A 17,353-nucleotide genomic window follows, 5' to 3' on the forward strand; every position below is an offset into this window, starting at 1 on the left:
CTTATTTCCGTGAAGCCTTACAAAACCTTAGTACATTTCATGCAGGCATGCTCATCGTCGGGGGCGATTTCAATTTGGCCTTGAACCCCTTACTTGATACGTCCTCAGGTGCCTCCTCTATCACGCATAGGGCTCTTCGGGCAATAAAAACACAGCTATCTAACCTGGAGTTAAACGATACTTGGCGCACATTGAACCCAAACTGTAAAGATTTCACTTTCTATTCCACTCCGCATTGGAAATACACAAGAATAGACTACTTCTTATCACAACCGGATTTGGATCTACTTCATCAAGCTACGATTGACCCAATGGTAATTTCAGATCATCACCCTATTTGTCACAATCACATTTTTTACATCCAACACTAGACAATCAATCTGGCGAATGAATAGCTCTATTTTAACGGAGCCAGTAAATGTAAAGTGTATAAATGATCACTTGTTGCAGTATTTTCAGGAGAATAATTCCTCCGAAATTACCCCGGTTACCCTTTAGGTGGCACATAAGTGTGTCATACGGGGAGAACTAATTTCCATAAACGCTCAATGTCAAAAAGCTAGACAAGCTCTGATATCCAAATTATCAGATAAAATTAATTCCATGGAAAGACAGCATAAACAATCATTGGCTGATCAAACTTTTCAAGAGTTATTAAAAACTAGGGAAGAACTTCTAGAACTAGGGAAATCCATACGTCGCAAATATGTCCTATCACAAAAAACCTTCTATGAGTTTGGGAATAAATCCAGCAAATTTCTAGCTAAAGCCCTGCAATCTAAAAAAGCAAATACTACCATTCATTACATAACGGACCCCAAAGGGAATAAAATAGAATCATCCAGTGGAATTGCAAATCAATTTAAACAATTTTTTTCTAAACTTTACAACATACAATCCCATTCGCAGACAGGCTCAAACAAGGACAGGATAAGATTAATACAAGATTTCCTTACACAATATGGTCCACACCCTATCACTGAAGAGGAGGCAGAGGATTTAGATAAACCTCTTACCAGGGAAGAAACACTGGAAGCCCTCAAAATGATGAAGCCAAAACAAAAGCCCTGGCCCAGATGGCCTTCCGGTTAGTTACTATAAAACATTCACTGAAGTTCTTATACCAAGGTTATTAGAGACCTTTAATTCCCTAGATACCCTCTCAGATAAAAATAAAGATCTTTTAGAAGTCCATATAGTTATGATACCAAAACCAAATAAAGATTCATCTATAGTTTCTAACTACAGGCCCATTTCTTTAATAAATGTCGATGTGAAACTTTATGCAAAAATTTTAGCTAATCGTATACTTTCTCTACTGTCCTCTTTGATTTCTCTGGATCAAGTTGGATTTGTCCCAGGCAGAGAAGCTAGGGACAATACCTTGAAGGCACTCAATATTCATCATTGGTTGACATCTTCCAACACCCCTGCGTTTTTCCTTTCCCTCGATGCGGAGAAAGCATTTGACAGAGTGGCCTGTGACTATATGAGGAAGTCTTATGCAAAATAGGTTTCAAGGAACGCATGATGAACTATATCTTAACCTTATATTCGTCCCCAACAGCAAAAATCAGAGTTAATGGTCTTCTGTCGGACACGTTCTCCGCGTCTGGTGGAACTAGACAGGGTTGTCCCTTATCCCCCCTTATATTTATACTAACCATGGAACCCATTCTAAGCAAAATTAGAGCCAACTCATTACAAATTAGCGGCTTACGCCGATGATATTCTTCTTTTTCTTACTGATTCCATCATAACAATTCCGAACTTATTGAAGGATTTTGACCTTTTCAAAAAAATCTCCAACCTCCAAATAAAATTTATCCAAATCGAAAACACTCAACATTTCTCTGTCAGATTCCATTGTATCGCAATGTCAGTCCAATTTCCCTTTTGGCTGGGATGCATCAGCCATAACCTACCTAGAGATAATATTACCATCAAAACTACCTGATCTTTACAATAAAAATTTTGCCCCCATTTTAAAAACCATACAGAAGAACCTTCAAGACTGGAACAAAAGCAATTTTTCCTGGTTTGGTAGGGCAGCGATTATAAAAATGAATGTACTCCCTAGACTCTTATATTTACTCCAAACAATTCCTATAAAACTACCGCCAGCTTTCTTCTCCACATACAAAAGATTATGTTTAAAATTTATCTGGGCAGAGAAACCATCAAGGGTCAAATGGGGTAAGCTAGTGTCCCCAAAATTGAATAGGTCTTTCGGATATTCAAAAGTATTACTGGGCTTGTCATCTGACTAGAATATTAGATTGGCATTTACATCACAAGACAAAGGCCTGGATAGGTATCGAAGAAGCTGTCCTCCATTTACCAATGTTTTATTTACCATGGATCAATCCACAAAAATTAACACATGAGTTCAGATCACATCCTCTAATAGCGCCCACGTTACAAATCTTCCATTCGGTTTGCAAGAAGCTACACATTGCCTCAGTTCCGGGCCCACTAACCCCAATTGACCAGAATCCAGACTTCCCTCCTGGTATTTCGCTTAAATCCGATGCCGACATATCTGCAGTGGAACCCATGAGAGCTAAATCCTTCTATCACAATGGTCAGATATTATCTTTTCAATAAATTTTAGCTAATTTCCCTGGAATGAAGATTCCTTTCTTTAAATACCTTCAAATAAGACATTTTTTGCAAAGCTCTAACTCCCAATCTCTGGTATAGAGACCATACGCCGTTCGAAAACGTATGCTCCAAAACAGACCCTCAAAGACACCTCATTTCATTTACCTATTCTTTAATGTTCCCAGATGCTTCTTTCTCAAATGACACCACATGTAAGAAATGGGTAAGAGAACTGTCCTTGGATTTAACACACGAGGACTGGCAAAACATATGTAAACACATACATTCAGGCTCCCTAAATGTTACTGCTCAAGAAAATGGATACAAATTATACTCTAGATGGTATAGAACGCCTGACCGAATTCACAAATTCCATTCTACTATCCCTCCCACATGTTCGAGATGTAATCTAGCGCACGGTTTTCTTCTCCACATATGGTGGGATTGTCCTTTAATCCAACCATATTGGAAGGAAGTCCACACGCTCATCACTAAAATCGCAACCTATACCCCAGACTACACGCCAGCTCAATACCTCCTGCATCATACATCTATTCCGCAATCGACTTATAAAAGATCCCTCACATTACATCTTATAAATGCAGCAAAGCTTTGCGTCCCCGTTCATTGGCATTCTTCCTCTCCCCCCACTATTTCTGAATGGCTCCGCAGAATAGAGAAAATAGCTAAAACGGAGGGCTTGATCTCTCAAGCGAAAGATACCCATATTAAATTTCATAAAACGTGGTCATGTTGGTCACATTTTAAGTGCTCGACTACATACAACACCCTAATATCTGTCCCTTTTTAGCTTGATCTGGGGACCCCAACTTAATATAATAGAATAAATTACATTTCACTGCTTTTATATAGCAGCTTGTACTCAATTCTGGATACTAATCCCTTATAAGGTAGACAACCATGTTGGTTGTAGCTCAGATTAAAGCCATACAGACCACTACCTTATATATAGTCTGATGTAAGGACTCAAATTATTTTTCGCGCAGTTTGATCCCATTAGGGGTGCGTGAGATAATATGGAATTTACAGATTCATTGTTACTCTAGTTTGTTACACCTTTTTTTGGTTTCTTATGAGATGTAGGTATGCGACTAATATGACTCCATATATACGCATGTGTTGTTTAAATAAATTTTATCCAGCTTGGAGTCATTTCATCTATATGATAGATATTTACAAGTGTTTTTTTTGTTTAATTTTTATTTTATTGATCTATGCATTTCTATCTTATGCCAAATATCAATTCATATTGTTGCTTTATTTTCAAATTCTGTATTTCATAATTACAATGATATTCAGATTTATGTTTTACTATGTGTATGTAACATGCATTTTTTTTTAATCAATAAAAACATTGAAACAAAAAAAAAAAAAAAAACACACAACACACAGGCATTGATGTTCCATTACAGACCATTGCTTAACCACTACAATACAGGGCACTTTCACCCCCTTCCTTCCCAGCCCAATTTTCAGCTTTCATCGCTCTAGAGCTTTCAATGACAATTGCGCGGTCATGCTACACTGTACCCAAATGAAATTGTTATCATTTTGTTCGCACAAATAGAGCTTTATTTTGGTGTTATTTATTCACGACTCCGTTTTTTATTGTTTGCGATATAAGCGCAAAAAAAGCGGAAATTTGGAGAAAAACAATATTTTCTTTTTTCTATTTGAAAAGAAATCCAATAAAATCAAATTTTGTCATAAATTTAAGCCAAAATGTATTCTGCTACATATTTTTGGTAAAAAAAATTCCGTTAAGTGTATAATAATTGGTTTGTGTGATCAGGGACATATGTACGCAAATGATCATGTACATATGTGTGCAGGTGATCACGTACATATGTGTGCAGATAATCATTGGGACATGTGATTTTAGTGGGACATATGTGGGGGACATGTTTTTATTATTAGGGACATGTGTTTTTATTATTTGGGGACATGTGTGTTTTGGGGACATATGTGGGGACTGTGTTTGTACTGTGTGGTGTGTTGTGTGTTGACACTAGACTGATGATCAGTGAGTAAAAAGCTGTAAAAAACCAGCTCATACTCACTGATCATCAGCCGGCTGCAGCGTTCTGCTCTCCTCTCCTCAGCGATGACTTCCGTGTGAGGAGAGGAGAGCCGATTGCCTAGCAACCGGCTGTTTGTTTACATCACATGACGGCCGTGATTGGACACGGCCGTCATGTGATCAGGAGGGCCAATCACAGAGCCCTCCTGCCGATCTGAGATGTGCCGTGTCCGGGTGACAAGAGCACATCGGGATCGCGTCGCTGCGCGATCCCGCTACTTCTGAAGGACGTTCCTGAACGTCCTATCAGGAGTAGACGGCTCCCACCCGGCCGTATATATGCATTGGCCGGGTGGGAAGTGGTTAAACAGTGTGCAACTCAAGATGCTCAATGCAAGAAAAATGAAATCAAATGGTCAAATCATGATTTCATTCTGCCAAATAATATGCTGGTTTTTATAATTGTGAAACCTTGTTATGTGGAAACCTAGATTTACTCAGGGTAGAGGGAATTAAGGGTGTGTCCACTGGGCTTAATAAAATACTCCAGCATGCCCCCTTGGATTCCTCTGAAACACACATTGCAGAACAAGACAGCTACCCAGCTGGGACCAAGCTCTTAATTTATCATTGGAAAAACTAAAGATGTCAATCTAAGCGGGCCAGTGCCTCCTGCAACATCAGAAGAGACTGGATTTAAAGCGATTATAAACCCATGATTGTTTTTTTTTTCTTTAACCCTTTCATGACTAAGCCTATTTCTGATATTTGGTGTTTACAAGTTAAAGCAGAGGTCCAGCTGAAACATTTTTTTTTTTAAGCTACAAACACTGCAACTGCTGACTTTTAATAAGCACACTTACCTGTCCAGTGTGCCTGCGATGTCAGCCGCCCGAGGCCGATCCGTCCATCAGATCCGGTCCCGGCGCCACCATTCGAACTAAGGAAAACAGGCAGTGGAGCCTTGTGGCTTCACTGCCCGTTTCCTACTGCTCATGCCCGAGTCACGTGGCGCATTGTGAATGGCCGGCTGTGTTGTGAATGGCCGGTAGCTGCAGGCATCACCCCGGTATAAACCCTGAAAACCGAGGCCGCATATCTGCATATGCTCGGCAGGAAGGGGTTAGGATAACAGATGTTTTTACCTGCTCTGTGCAATGGTTTTGGGTCCTTTTCTTGAGTCCCCTGATGGTTCTCCTGGCTCATCCCCTCCAATAAGTACAGTATCTTCCTTAGCAAGCCGCTTGCTATCGTTTAGAGGCACTCATGCAGGCTTTCTCCTGAGCCAGCTGTGTGTCCAGACACACAGAGCATTGGTCTGCCTGGCCCTACCGCCTGTATTTTAGACATTGGCTGGGGCCAATGGTTCCTGTTGCTGTCCGAGTCTATGAGGAGGGAAGGGAGAGAGACGCTGCTCTCGTGCACAGCACTGAATCGAGATTAGGCTCAGGCAAGTATAGGGGGTGGAACTGCACAAAAACAGTTAGCCCTTAGAACCATTTTAACATTCAAATCATCCAAATTGCTCACTGAATTGAGAGCAGATGTCATGTACATCATTTTTTCACCTTTTAACCTCCCACCCCCCCCCCCCTCTTTTTTTTTTACGTAATATTATATGTTTGTATTACATGAAAAACAAAACAACACTATACTGAGCTTTTTCAAGCTGCAGTGTGCAAGAGGCCTAACAGGATCTAAATGCTGGGAGACCAGGTATTCCAATCTTGTGACCTCTGTAATTGGCAGTCACGATTGGAAAGCTCCCAATTGCTAATATGCATGAAGAGCTTTCAGGTACCTGCTTGCTACTGTGCTGGGAGTGCGCACCCAGAACAGTAAAGTGGTTTACCTAGGGATGCCTATATGTGCCAGGTTGGCAGGAAAAGGTTAGACTTGGGCCCAGGTGTGGACAGCGCTACATCCCTGGACTGGTAAGTGCATGTTTATTAAAAGGCAGCAGCTACAGTATTTGTAGCTAGGATCGTGGCACTGGCCACAAGGACGTTAGCAATATTAATCACTTGCCGCCCGCCCTATAGCAAATGGACGGCGGCAAAGTGGTTTGATAATCCTGACCGGACGTCATATGACGTGATCAGGATTATGAGCCGCTGCCCACCCCCGGGGGCGTGCATCGCGGCGATCGTTGTTGCGGGGTGTCAGTCTGACACCCGGCAACTACAATCTCGGTAAAGAGTCTCTGACGGAGACTCTTTACCACGTGATCAGCCGTGTCCAATCACGGCTGATCACAGTGTAAATAGTGTCAGACGCGAGTAGAGGAGAGCCGATCGGCTGCTCCTCTGACAGGGGGGGGTCTGTGCTGATCGATTATCAGCACAGCCCCCCTGAGGATGCCCACACTGGACCACCAGGGATGCCAAGGACAAGGTATGCCACCCTAGACCACCAGGGATTCTAGTCAGTGCCACAATGGATGCCAATCAGTGCCCATAATGGATGCCAATCAGTGCCCACAATGGGCATCACTGATTGGCATGCATTATTGATTGGCATCCATTAGTGCAATATATTATAATACAATGCCGCCTATCAGTTCCCATCTGTGCCTACCCATGCCCACCTGTGCCGCCTACCCATGCCCACCTGTGCCACCTACCCATGCCCACCTGTGCCGCCTAACCCATGCCCACCTGTGCCACTTATCCATGCCCATCCATGCCAATTTGTGCCACCTATCAGTGCCCATCCGTGTCGCCCATCAGTGCCGCCTATCAGTGCCACATATCGGTGTCCATCAATGCCACCTCATCAGTGACACTTTATTGGTGCCCATCAGTGCCGCCTTATCATTGCCCATCAGTGTAACCCCATCAGTGAAGGAGAAAACGTACTTATTTGCAAAGTTTTGAAACTGAAACAAAAAAAAAACATTTTTTTTTTCAAAATTTTCTGTATTTTTTTATTTGTTTAGCAAAACATAAAAACCGTAGAGGTGATCAAATACCACCAAAAGAAAGCTCTATTTGTGGGAAAAAAATGATACAAATTTCATTTGTGTACAGTGTAGCATGACCGCGCAATTGTCATTCAAAGTGCGACAGCGCTGAAAGCTCAAAATTAGTCTGGGCAGGAAGGTGTTTAAGTGGCCGGTATTGAAGTGGTTAAGTGTGCAGGGCTAGTGTCCCCCAATGAAGAGGCACTGTATTCTTGCTGCTCCACATCAGGGTGGGCTGGATTACACAACAGGACAAGGTTGTCATAAGTGAACATTAGAAATGTTACTTCCAGCCCAGACACCCTTTCATACATTGCCTTGGTAGCTTCCTGTCCCCACTTCTTTTTTCGCTTTTCATGGACAAGACACCACCTTGACAAACTTCACCATGGTCAATATTTATTAAATACAAAAGTATAATTATTTTATTAAATCTCCTAAAACTTTACATACAGCACTATAACAGGTATCTGAGGATGATTCAAACAAAATATGAAACTAATATTGAATATGGTATCCAGTTTTAGGGCAGTGTTTATAGGAACAGAAAATAATGAAAATAACTTTTAGATGAAAGCAGGGCTCTGTTCTCTCCATTTAGAAGGGCCATGGACTAATGGCAGCACTTTAGCTGTTGAGGAAGCAGAACTGCGATCATGAAGCAGTTACGCTTTTGGTCCCTTTGAATTCTTAAGGACTGCGTGTTTATATCCAACTCATAAAATGGTTTTAGTCAAGATATACAAGATGGGATACATTTTCAGAATGTTCATAGTCGTCTTCTCCACACATGCAGGATATCCACACTCATGGTCTACAAAAAAAAAAAAAAAAAGTCAAAGGATCACATTGTAAGTGAGCTCCATAAAAGAATTCCAGTGTTTCATACATTTCCGCCTTGCATATATGCTACAGGCACATATAAAAACATATGTAATTAAAACTATAAAGGAAAGTACATACATAAATGAAAAGGGTTCTTTTACCTGCGAAAGGATTTGTATTACTGTCCAAACAATGCTGAGATTAACACAGCATTGCAACACAGAACAATCCTATCAGCATTAGAATCAGAATTCCCTCTGCTGTAGTTAAACAACACACACAGGTCCTGTCGGAGGCCCCCCTGATCCTTGTGACTGGACAGTGAAATAAGAGGCAGAAGACTAATGCACTTTTCTCTCTCGGTCACTCTGCTCCTCTTACCAGTTCATACTTCTGTAGTGACGCAATTGCCAGTGAAAAAGAAAAACACCCACAGTGAGTGGTGGCTGACAGTGCCATTTTAAAGTGGCCCTGTCACAAGGCCATTCATATAAAAAAAATATATATATATATTAAAAACCCTACTGTAAGAATATATGTAACCAGTAAAACCTTGAGTAGACATCCAAAAGCCCAAAAACTGCTGCTGGGTGCAGCCATCTTGGATGTGAGGTCAGGAGACTCAAGTGACATTCTATAATACTTTTCTGTGTAAGTATATCTTTGAATCACCAGCAATAATGGGCATATACACAGCCCTCCAAGTAAAGCTCAGGTTCAAAACAAGTTACCAATAGTCTCCAAATTATAAATAGATTGTTCATACAAAGCTGTTCCCTCAGTGTGCTTCAAAAGAAAAACCTCCTGTCAGCGGGTTTACACAACATAAATATTGCTCTGCTCTTTCCGCCCGTTCCTCCTATGGGCTTCACCGTTTTCATGGAAAAAAGGAAACAATCATTGCGCAATAATCATCATGTAAGCTTATCATTAGAATCACAAGCAGATCCAATCACATGTAATTACGCAATGCCCAACACTTAAGAACAGACGCTCAAGGCAAATTCAAATCCTCACACCGCATCCACTGTGTTCCGAAGAGACACCTCAGATGTCGTCACTGCGTCACACCACGTAACTATCAAGGGTCTTGATAAAGTCACATGACATGTGACGCAGCGTGTCGGGAAAGCCAGCGACAACATCTGAGGTGTCTCTTTGGGACACAGTGGATGTGGTGTGAGGATTTGAATTCGCCTTCAGTGCCTGTTCTTAAGTGCTAGGCATTGCGTAATTACATGTGAGTGGATCTGCTTGTGATTCTAATGATAAGCCTACATGATGATTATTGCGCAATGATTGTTTCCTTTTTTTCCATGAAATCCATGTAAATGGTGAAGCCCATAAGAGTGGGAGGAAAGAACAGAACAGAGCAATATTTATGTTGTGTAAACCCGCTGACAGGAGGTTTTTCTTTTGAAGCACACTGAGGAACAGCTTTGTATGAACCCATCTATTTATAATTTGGGGACTATTGGTAACTGGTTTTGAATCTGAGCTTTACTTAGAGGGCCGTGTGTATGTCCATTATTGCTGGTGCTTCAAAGATATACTTACAGAAAAGTCACTGAAAGTATGCACGCTAGTGATTTATTTATAGCACTTTATTTTACCTTTTATCACTACCCTTTAGTATTGTGTTAAAGGAGTCTGTGCATTTTAAATAGAAAAGTTGATTATAGCGCACTATTGTTTGCTATATGAGATTTTGGGGTGTCAGAACACTATAAGAATGGTTGCAGCACAATTCTTTATTTTCTATTTTTCACTAATATTTATTATCATATCAGCGCTTTGGTACACTTTTTTTTTTTACTATTCTATAATACTTTCCTTCACTCCTTCCCATATAGTTGACCTTCTGAATGGTTCTTATTTTGATATGCATCTCAAGTGGCTGCCTTTATCTGTTTTGATAAATCACAATAGCTGCCAGTGTTTATTTTCTCCAAGGCCATAAGCTTGAGCTGGAGAAAATGCAGAACACCTCCCACTTTGGATCAGATTTAATTACATGACAATAAGCTATAGTCCAGAAAGCGCTATATAAATAAATAAAACAAAAACATTGCTAGGAGGGGGGGAAAAAAAAATATGTACCATTCCTCAAAAACAAATTGTTAAAACAATCTTAGTGCCCACAAAACAGTAAACCCAAGTTCATGAATCAGTACTCAGGCGTCTATTGGACCGTCATACAGTCACACAGATATGTTAAACACTCCATTAAGTCATAGCAAGCATCATGAAACAAGAACAGCCTCCAGATATCACTCTAGTTGCTCCACATTTCTTTCTTAGATGTTCAATTATGTAATGAATCCTCCAAGGAGTATTAAAAAGGTAAAAATCACAACATTTATACACTCGTATGATACAATTATAAATGATGCTTACGTGAACACATGTGCAGAGCACATATCAGCGACACACAAAAATGCAGGCGACTTCCTGTTCCTCCAAAATACCACTGCACAAATTACTGGCGTTTGAGACCCTAAGGCTACTTTCACACTGGGGCCTTGGCAGTAAAGCACTGCTACTTTTAGCAGTGTTTTACCATAGTTTTTGCAGAGGCTTTCGGCCATTAGCGGGGTGCTTTTAACCCCTGCTAGCGGCCAAAAAAGGGTTAAAACCGCCCGCAAAGTGCCGCTGCAGCAGCAATTTGCCAGCGGTTCAGCCTAACCAGTGCACAGGCGAGAAAGAACAGCTTTTGGGCACTATGGGGGCGTACATAACATCTCCATCTCTTATTTTTCTTTCCTTTCTTCTTTTTGTCTCCTCACACGTAGTTTTCCTACTTTTTTTCCTACAGTTTTACTACTGTTATGTACGCTCCCATAGCGCCCAAAAACTGTTCCTTCTCGCCTGGTTAGGCCTGACTATTCAGGATGCAAATCTATTGATACTATATATAAATGTTTTTGTATATGTTTTGCAGTATTATTTTGTTTATATAACATCAGATTTATTTATATGGTGAGTCTTTCATCATTTTTTGTTAGCCAGTCATCCGGAAGAAGCGTGGTTACACGCAAAACATGTCGAGCCCAGCATCATCGTTGAATCACCTTTGATGTTCCGCAATTTTGTTTCTATATCAAGTTTCGGACCGTGGAATGTTCAAGAGACATTTTATATATTACAGTTATAATAGCGGTAACATCTTTAAATGACTATATGACTGTCTTTAGTTTTTAATGTTTTGTCTAACACTTTTCCTGATATGTGTGTAAATAAAACTATATATTTTTTAATCAATCATTTATGACTGTGCCTATAAAGTCCATAGCCCCTTTCATTCTACATATACAAATTTAATTCCAGGACGTGGCACGTTTCTACTATTTTCTGTTTCCACCATACCACTCGCGTTTTGATACATTTTCTCATTCCATACTTTTTTACCATCCTGCCAGCACACTGCTCCAGTGTTACACATTGGAGTGAGAGGAGAGGCTCTTTTAAGGCACTATTTTTTAGCATTATAGAGCCTGTAAAGCATTCAGGGTGAAAGTAGCCTTAGATTCTACAAGGTCATGCCAGGTGTTAGCAGTATATCATAGTCACCATGTATTCCCATCTTAAAGTGGTTTTAAAGCACCTTAATGCAAACTCTGGAAAAACCTTCTGTGTGCATAATCCCCCTCTCCCAGCCCGCCCTGATACCTCAACCGATCTTGATCCAGCACTGTGCATGAGATCAGAGGCACTCTCTCCTTAAAGGGCAGATTGATAGCAGCGGGAGCCATTGGCAAACATGTAGAAGAAGGTGCTCTGGTCAGATGAGACCAAAATTGAACTTTTTGGCCTAAAAGCAAAACGCTATGTTGACAGGAAACTAAAACAGCACATCACCCTGAACACACCATCTCCACCGTGAAACATGGTGGTGGCAGCATCATGTTGTAGGGATGCTTTTCTTTAGCAGGGACAGGGAAGCTGGTCAGAGTTGATGGGAAGATAAATGGAGCCAAATACAGGGCAATCTTAAAAGAAAACCTGTTAGAATCTGCCAAAGCCTTGAGACTGGGGCGGTGGTTCACCTTCCAGCAGGATAATGACCACATTCAGCCAGAGCTACAATGGAATGTTTAAGACCAAAGTATATTCATGTGTTAGAATGGCCCAGTCAAAATCCAGAGCTAAATCTAATTGAGAATCTGTGGCAAGACCTAAAAATTACTGTTCAGGCGCTCTCCATCCAATCTGACAGAGCTTCAGCTATTTTTACAAAGAATGGGCAAACATTTCACTCTAGATGTACAAAGCTGGTAGAGACATACCCAAAAGACTTGCATCTGTACTTGCAGTGAACGGTGATATTACAAAGTATTGATTTGGGGGGGCTGAATATAAATACACGCCACACTTTTCACATATTTGTAAACAAAATTGAAAACCATTTATCATTTTCCTTCCACTTCACATTTATGTGCCACTTTGTGTTGGTCTATCACATATAAAATATGTTTACATTTTTGGTTGTAACATGACAAAATAGCATGCAATTCGTTACAACAAAGATGGTGGATTCCACACTTCCAGTTCCCGCACTGCATTTGATGTAATTCTGTAAGCAGGATTCTTTTTAGAATAAAGCAATTTTAAAATAAAAATACAATTTTACTATGCTATGAGCTTTTACACTCTCTATATTACCCTCTGTGGAGTGGTTTAAGATGCTGATGTTGTCTGGACCAGTCGAGATGGAGAAGGAAAAACATGGTGACCATGATATGCTGTCAACACCGGGCATGACCCCATAGAATCTAAGGATTGCACAGTTTGGTTAGAGACCATTTTGTACCCAGATTTGTGCATAGTGTTGTTTTGGAGGAACAGGAAGTCACCTGCACTGTTATTGTGTTTCACTGATGGGTGGTTTGCACATAATTGTATTCATGCAAGCATAATTTATAATTTTATTATACGGGTATATAAACTACTACACTATGGTTGTGCTTTTTCCCTAAATACTCCTTGGAGGATTAACGGTACAGATGAACATCTAAGAAAGGGACATGGAGCAACTAGAGTGCCACCTGGAGGCTGTTCTTTTCTCTTGTAGTACAAGTCTTAAAAAGTGATTGTAGGTTTTTTGTTTTTTTAAAACGAACATGTCATACTTACCTCCTCTGTGCAAGGGTTTTGCACAGTGGCCCTGGTCCTCCTTTTCTGGGGTCCCCCTGCAGCACTCCTGGCTCCTCCTCTTCTCAAGTGAGACCCTCAGCTTCTTTAGCAATGCAGTGGTCATCTTGGAGGTGTGTTTGAGATTGTTATGCTGGAATACTGCCCTGCGGCCCAGTCTCTGAAGGGAGGGGATCATGCTCTGCTTCAGTATGTCACAGTACATGTTGGCATTCATGGTTCCCTCAATGAACTGTAGCTCCCCAGTGTCGGCAGCACTCATGCAGCCCCAGACCATGACACTCCCACCACCATGCTTGACTGTAGGCAAGACATACTTGTCTTTGTACTCCTCACCTGGTTGCCACCACACACGCTTGACAACATCTGAACCAGATACGTTTATCTTGGTCTCATCAGAGCACAGAACATGGTTCCAGTAATCCATGTCCTTAGTCTTCTTCTCTTCAGCAAACTGTTTGCATCGTCTTTAGAAGAGGCTTCCTTCTGGGATGATAGCCATGCAGACCAATTTAATGCAGTATGCAGTGTATGATCTGAGCACTGACAGGCTGACCCCCTACCCCTCAAACTCTGCAGCAATCCTATGTCTATTTCCCAAAGACAACCTCTGAATATGACACTGAGCACGTGCACTCAACTTCTTTGGTCGACCATGGCGAGACCTGTTCTGAGTGGAACCTGTCCTGTTAAACAGCTGTATGGTCTTGGCCACTGTGCTGTAATTCAGTTTCAGGGTCTTGGCAAACTTCTCATAGCCTAGGCCATCTTTATGTAGAGAAACAATTCTTTTTTTCAGATCTTCAGAGAGTTCTTTGCCATGTTGAACTTCTAGTGACCAGTATGAGAGTGAAAGCGATAACACCAAATTGAACACTTCAAATCCCCATTCACACCTGAGACCTTGTAACACTAAGGAGTAACATGACACCGGGGAGGGAAAAGGGCTAATTGGGCCCTATTTGGACATTTTCACTTAGAGGTGTACTCCCTTTTGTTGCCAGCAGTTTAGACATTAATGGCTGTGTGGAGTTATTTTGAGGGGACAGCAAATTTACATTGTTATACAAGCTGTACACTCCCTACTTTACATTGTAGCAAAGTGTTATTTCTTCAGTGTTGTCACATGAAAAGATATAATAAAATATTTACAAAAACGTGAGGGGTTTACTCACTTTTGTGAGATATTGTATCTGTGCGAATGTATGAAGAACACATAGGAGAGGGGTCTGGCTGCAGACTGGAGCTCTACTTTTGACAGGAAACATGTGAATTCCACTCCACTATGAGGCTCACTAATGAATTCTAAGCCTCCAAATCTTGGTCAAAGAGCCATATAAGAAAAAATATGAATGGCTTTATTTTAATTGATATAAGGCTTGAGGAATGCAAGATGACCAGCCCACTATTCCCCTTAAAAGGTGATATCACTGTCCAAACAACTTTGATTGGTCATTTACTCACATCACACATTAGTCTGTATCTACCATAGCCCAAACTGGAATAGGCTACTCTCACATTAGAGCTGAGGCATGTGTCAGAACCTGGTCAGCCATGCTGCATAAAAGCAGATGAGGACTCCATGGCAAAACGGCATTCTCGTCATATTTTCTTTATCTTTAATAAATGTTATACTTTTATGTACTTGTTTGATTTCTCTTTGTATATATTGAATACAACTCCAAAAAACAAAACAAAAAAAAAACAAAGGAAAAAAACGTAAACTATCACGTTACTGTGATACAACAGTGGTGCACATTTTTACCGGTAAACCAAGAAAGGAAAGCCTGCCAATTTTTTTTATACTATGCTAGTAGGTTCCAGGAGAAGAGGTCTTAGTAGTTGGCTGTTCTCGGCGAGAAATCACATTATCTCCCACTTCCCAACCTTCATTTCTGGAGGTATCTTACAGGAAACATACCTATAGCATGAGCTCCAATCTCACCTGTTCTCTTTATTCTCTGTATCTCTTGGATCTCTGTTCCTAGTATACATGCCTTGTGGATTTTGCCATGATGGTTTTGTTTTATTTTCACAATACCGAGATAATAGCTGCAACAGAAAAAATAAATAAATAGAATTATAAAAAAAGGTCTCTTTAAAGCAATACCAGCTTCGCCAATATATTTTCTAAGAAGCAGGAACCTGTGAAATGTCCTCAGTTATGCAGGTTGTCATCTCAGGTCTTGTGGGTGTCCACAGCAGATTCTCGTACTCCGAGACCTTGGGAGGAGATGCTGGTTTTATACTGTACTGTGGAGAAACAGAACACAGTTATCACTGCCCGAGGAGCTCTCTACTAGCACAATGATGCGAACTGGATGAGAGTGCCAGGATCAAACTCTGTGACACCTAAAACTCAAGGCATGAAAAAAAAAAAAAAAAAGTGTGCAGTATATTTAATGGTGTTTTAACCAGTTAAATTTGTCCTTTCACTAAAGGCATTACCACACTGATTCTGTAAACGTACAGCATATACATTAGTTTATCAATTTTTGAGGTGTCATGACTAAATTCACATACATTATTGCTCCGATTGTTATGGCTTTCACAATTGTAGTGAAATGCATTGGTTAGCTTGGACAAAGCAAAGGTTTTAAAAAAACAAAAACTGCTATACCTTATTTACTCCACTGTCTACTCCAGACACCAATTCACCAATACTGGGTGTCATTTAACCGAATTCCTGTGAGCCCAGGGGGTCAAGGCTCCACCCTCACCCTGGACTCGCAGGAGAATGCTGCAGAGAGCAGCACCACGTTAGTACAAGACACAGCTCTATGTAGCATTCAAGATCCGTCCTACACTGGAGGAAGAAGACATCATGTGACGACATGTCACCAAACCAAGGATACAGGAAAAACAAATTATGTATAAACGTTTTTTTTTTTATTTAATTAAAAAGCGTCAGTGACTCTTATGGAGGTAAGGTGGTAGGGTGGCTGGTGAGCCTGGAACTGGTCTTTAAAAAAGAGCACTAAATAAAACCAAATGTGCCTAAGCAGCTCAATGAGTAAAACTAAAAGTTAAGACAAATTGGTAATGGGTTGAAATTAATTTGCTAATCCCCACGGATCATTATTTCTAAATATTGCTAGGATCAGGCTTTAAAAACTGATTTTCAGTTGGGTGTTTATTGGCAACAGGAGCAAAAAGGATACATTTGAGGTGCAAATGCCATATCATTTTTTAACCTTTAAAGCAGATCTAAAAAGGACCTTTTTACTGGGTACCCTCTGGGATTGCAAGTTAAAAATAGTGCATACGTCCAAATCTGTATTATCTCTTGCTGTATCCATACATCAACTTGTAGAGTTTGTTCAGTTATAGCTCCTCAGCATTGGATTAAGATGCTGCTACAATCTGAAGGAAGCTATCACTTTTTTTCTTTGCCTGGATGAAAACATGCAATAGGACAGGTCTATCTTCACCCAAACCCTCCCTCTTGCCCAGTCTTATTTGCCACTTTTTATTTGTTTTACTAAATGTTGTTGTCTATCAAAGGAGAAGGCAGGACACAGGAAAGGACTTGGAGGAGCCACACTGTTGCTGGCACTTATGCAAATGTAAGAGAGCATAATGATACACTAAGAGCAAGGTGTGGAACGACCATGATCTTTGGGCTGTGCAGCCCGCAGAGCTTAAACCAAGAGAAACACAGATTTGGGAGTATGCATGCATGCAGCGTTTCCGTTTAAACTTAAAGGATAAGGTTAAACTTTAGGATGGAACATGTTCAAAATGCTGCAGCCACTGCCTGCTGCTCCTCC

General features: G+C 40.7%; 1 protein-coding gene across 3 annotated transcripts in view; it reads right to left on the reverse strand.

Annotated features, from left to right (window-relative positions):
* Window positions 1-8,005: 8,005 nt before the first annotated feature.
* SKA3 (spindle and kinetochore associated complex subunit 3) overlaps window positions 8,006-17,353 on the reverse strand; it is a 61,308-nt gene continuing 51,960 nt past the window's right edge. For 2 of the 3 annotated variants that reach the window (XM_077484011.1, XM_077484012.1), the window contains exons 11-13: window positions 15,729-15,836; window positions 15,529-15,635; window positions 8,006-8,421 (exon numbers count right to left, since the gene is read on the reverse strand). In XM_077484011.1, the coding sequence (XP_077340137.1) occupies window positions 8,415-8,421; window positions 15,529-15,635; window positions 15,729-15,836 (222 nt within the window). In that variant the 3' untranslated portion in view covers window positions 8,006-8,414. Of the gene's footprint in view, window positions 8,422-15,504; window positions 15,636-15,728; window positions 15,837-17,353 lie in introns of all 3 variants that reach the window. The other variant, XM_077484013.1, reaches the window with a different exon arrangement.

Source organism: Lithobates pipiens, unplaced genomic scaffold, assembly GCF_037356315.1.
Source record: "Lithobates pipiens isolate NorthernLeopardFrog02 unplaced genomic scaffold, aLitPip1_a1.2 Scaffold_16, whole genome shotgun sequence".
NCBI lineage: Eukaryota > Metazoa > Chordata > Amphibia > Anura > Ranidae > Lithobates > Lithobates pipiens.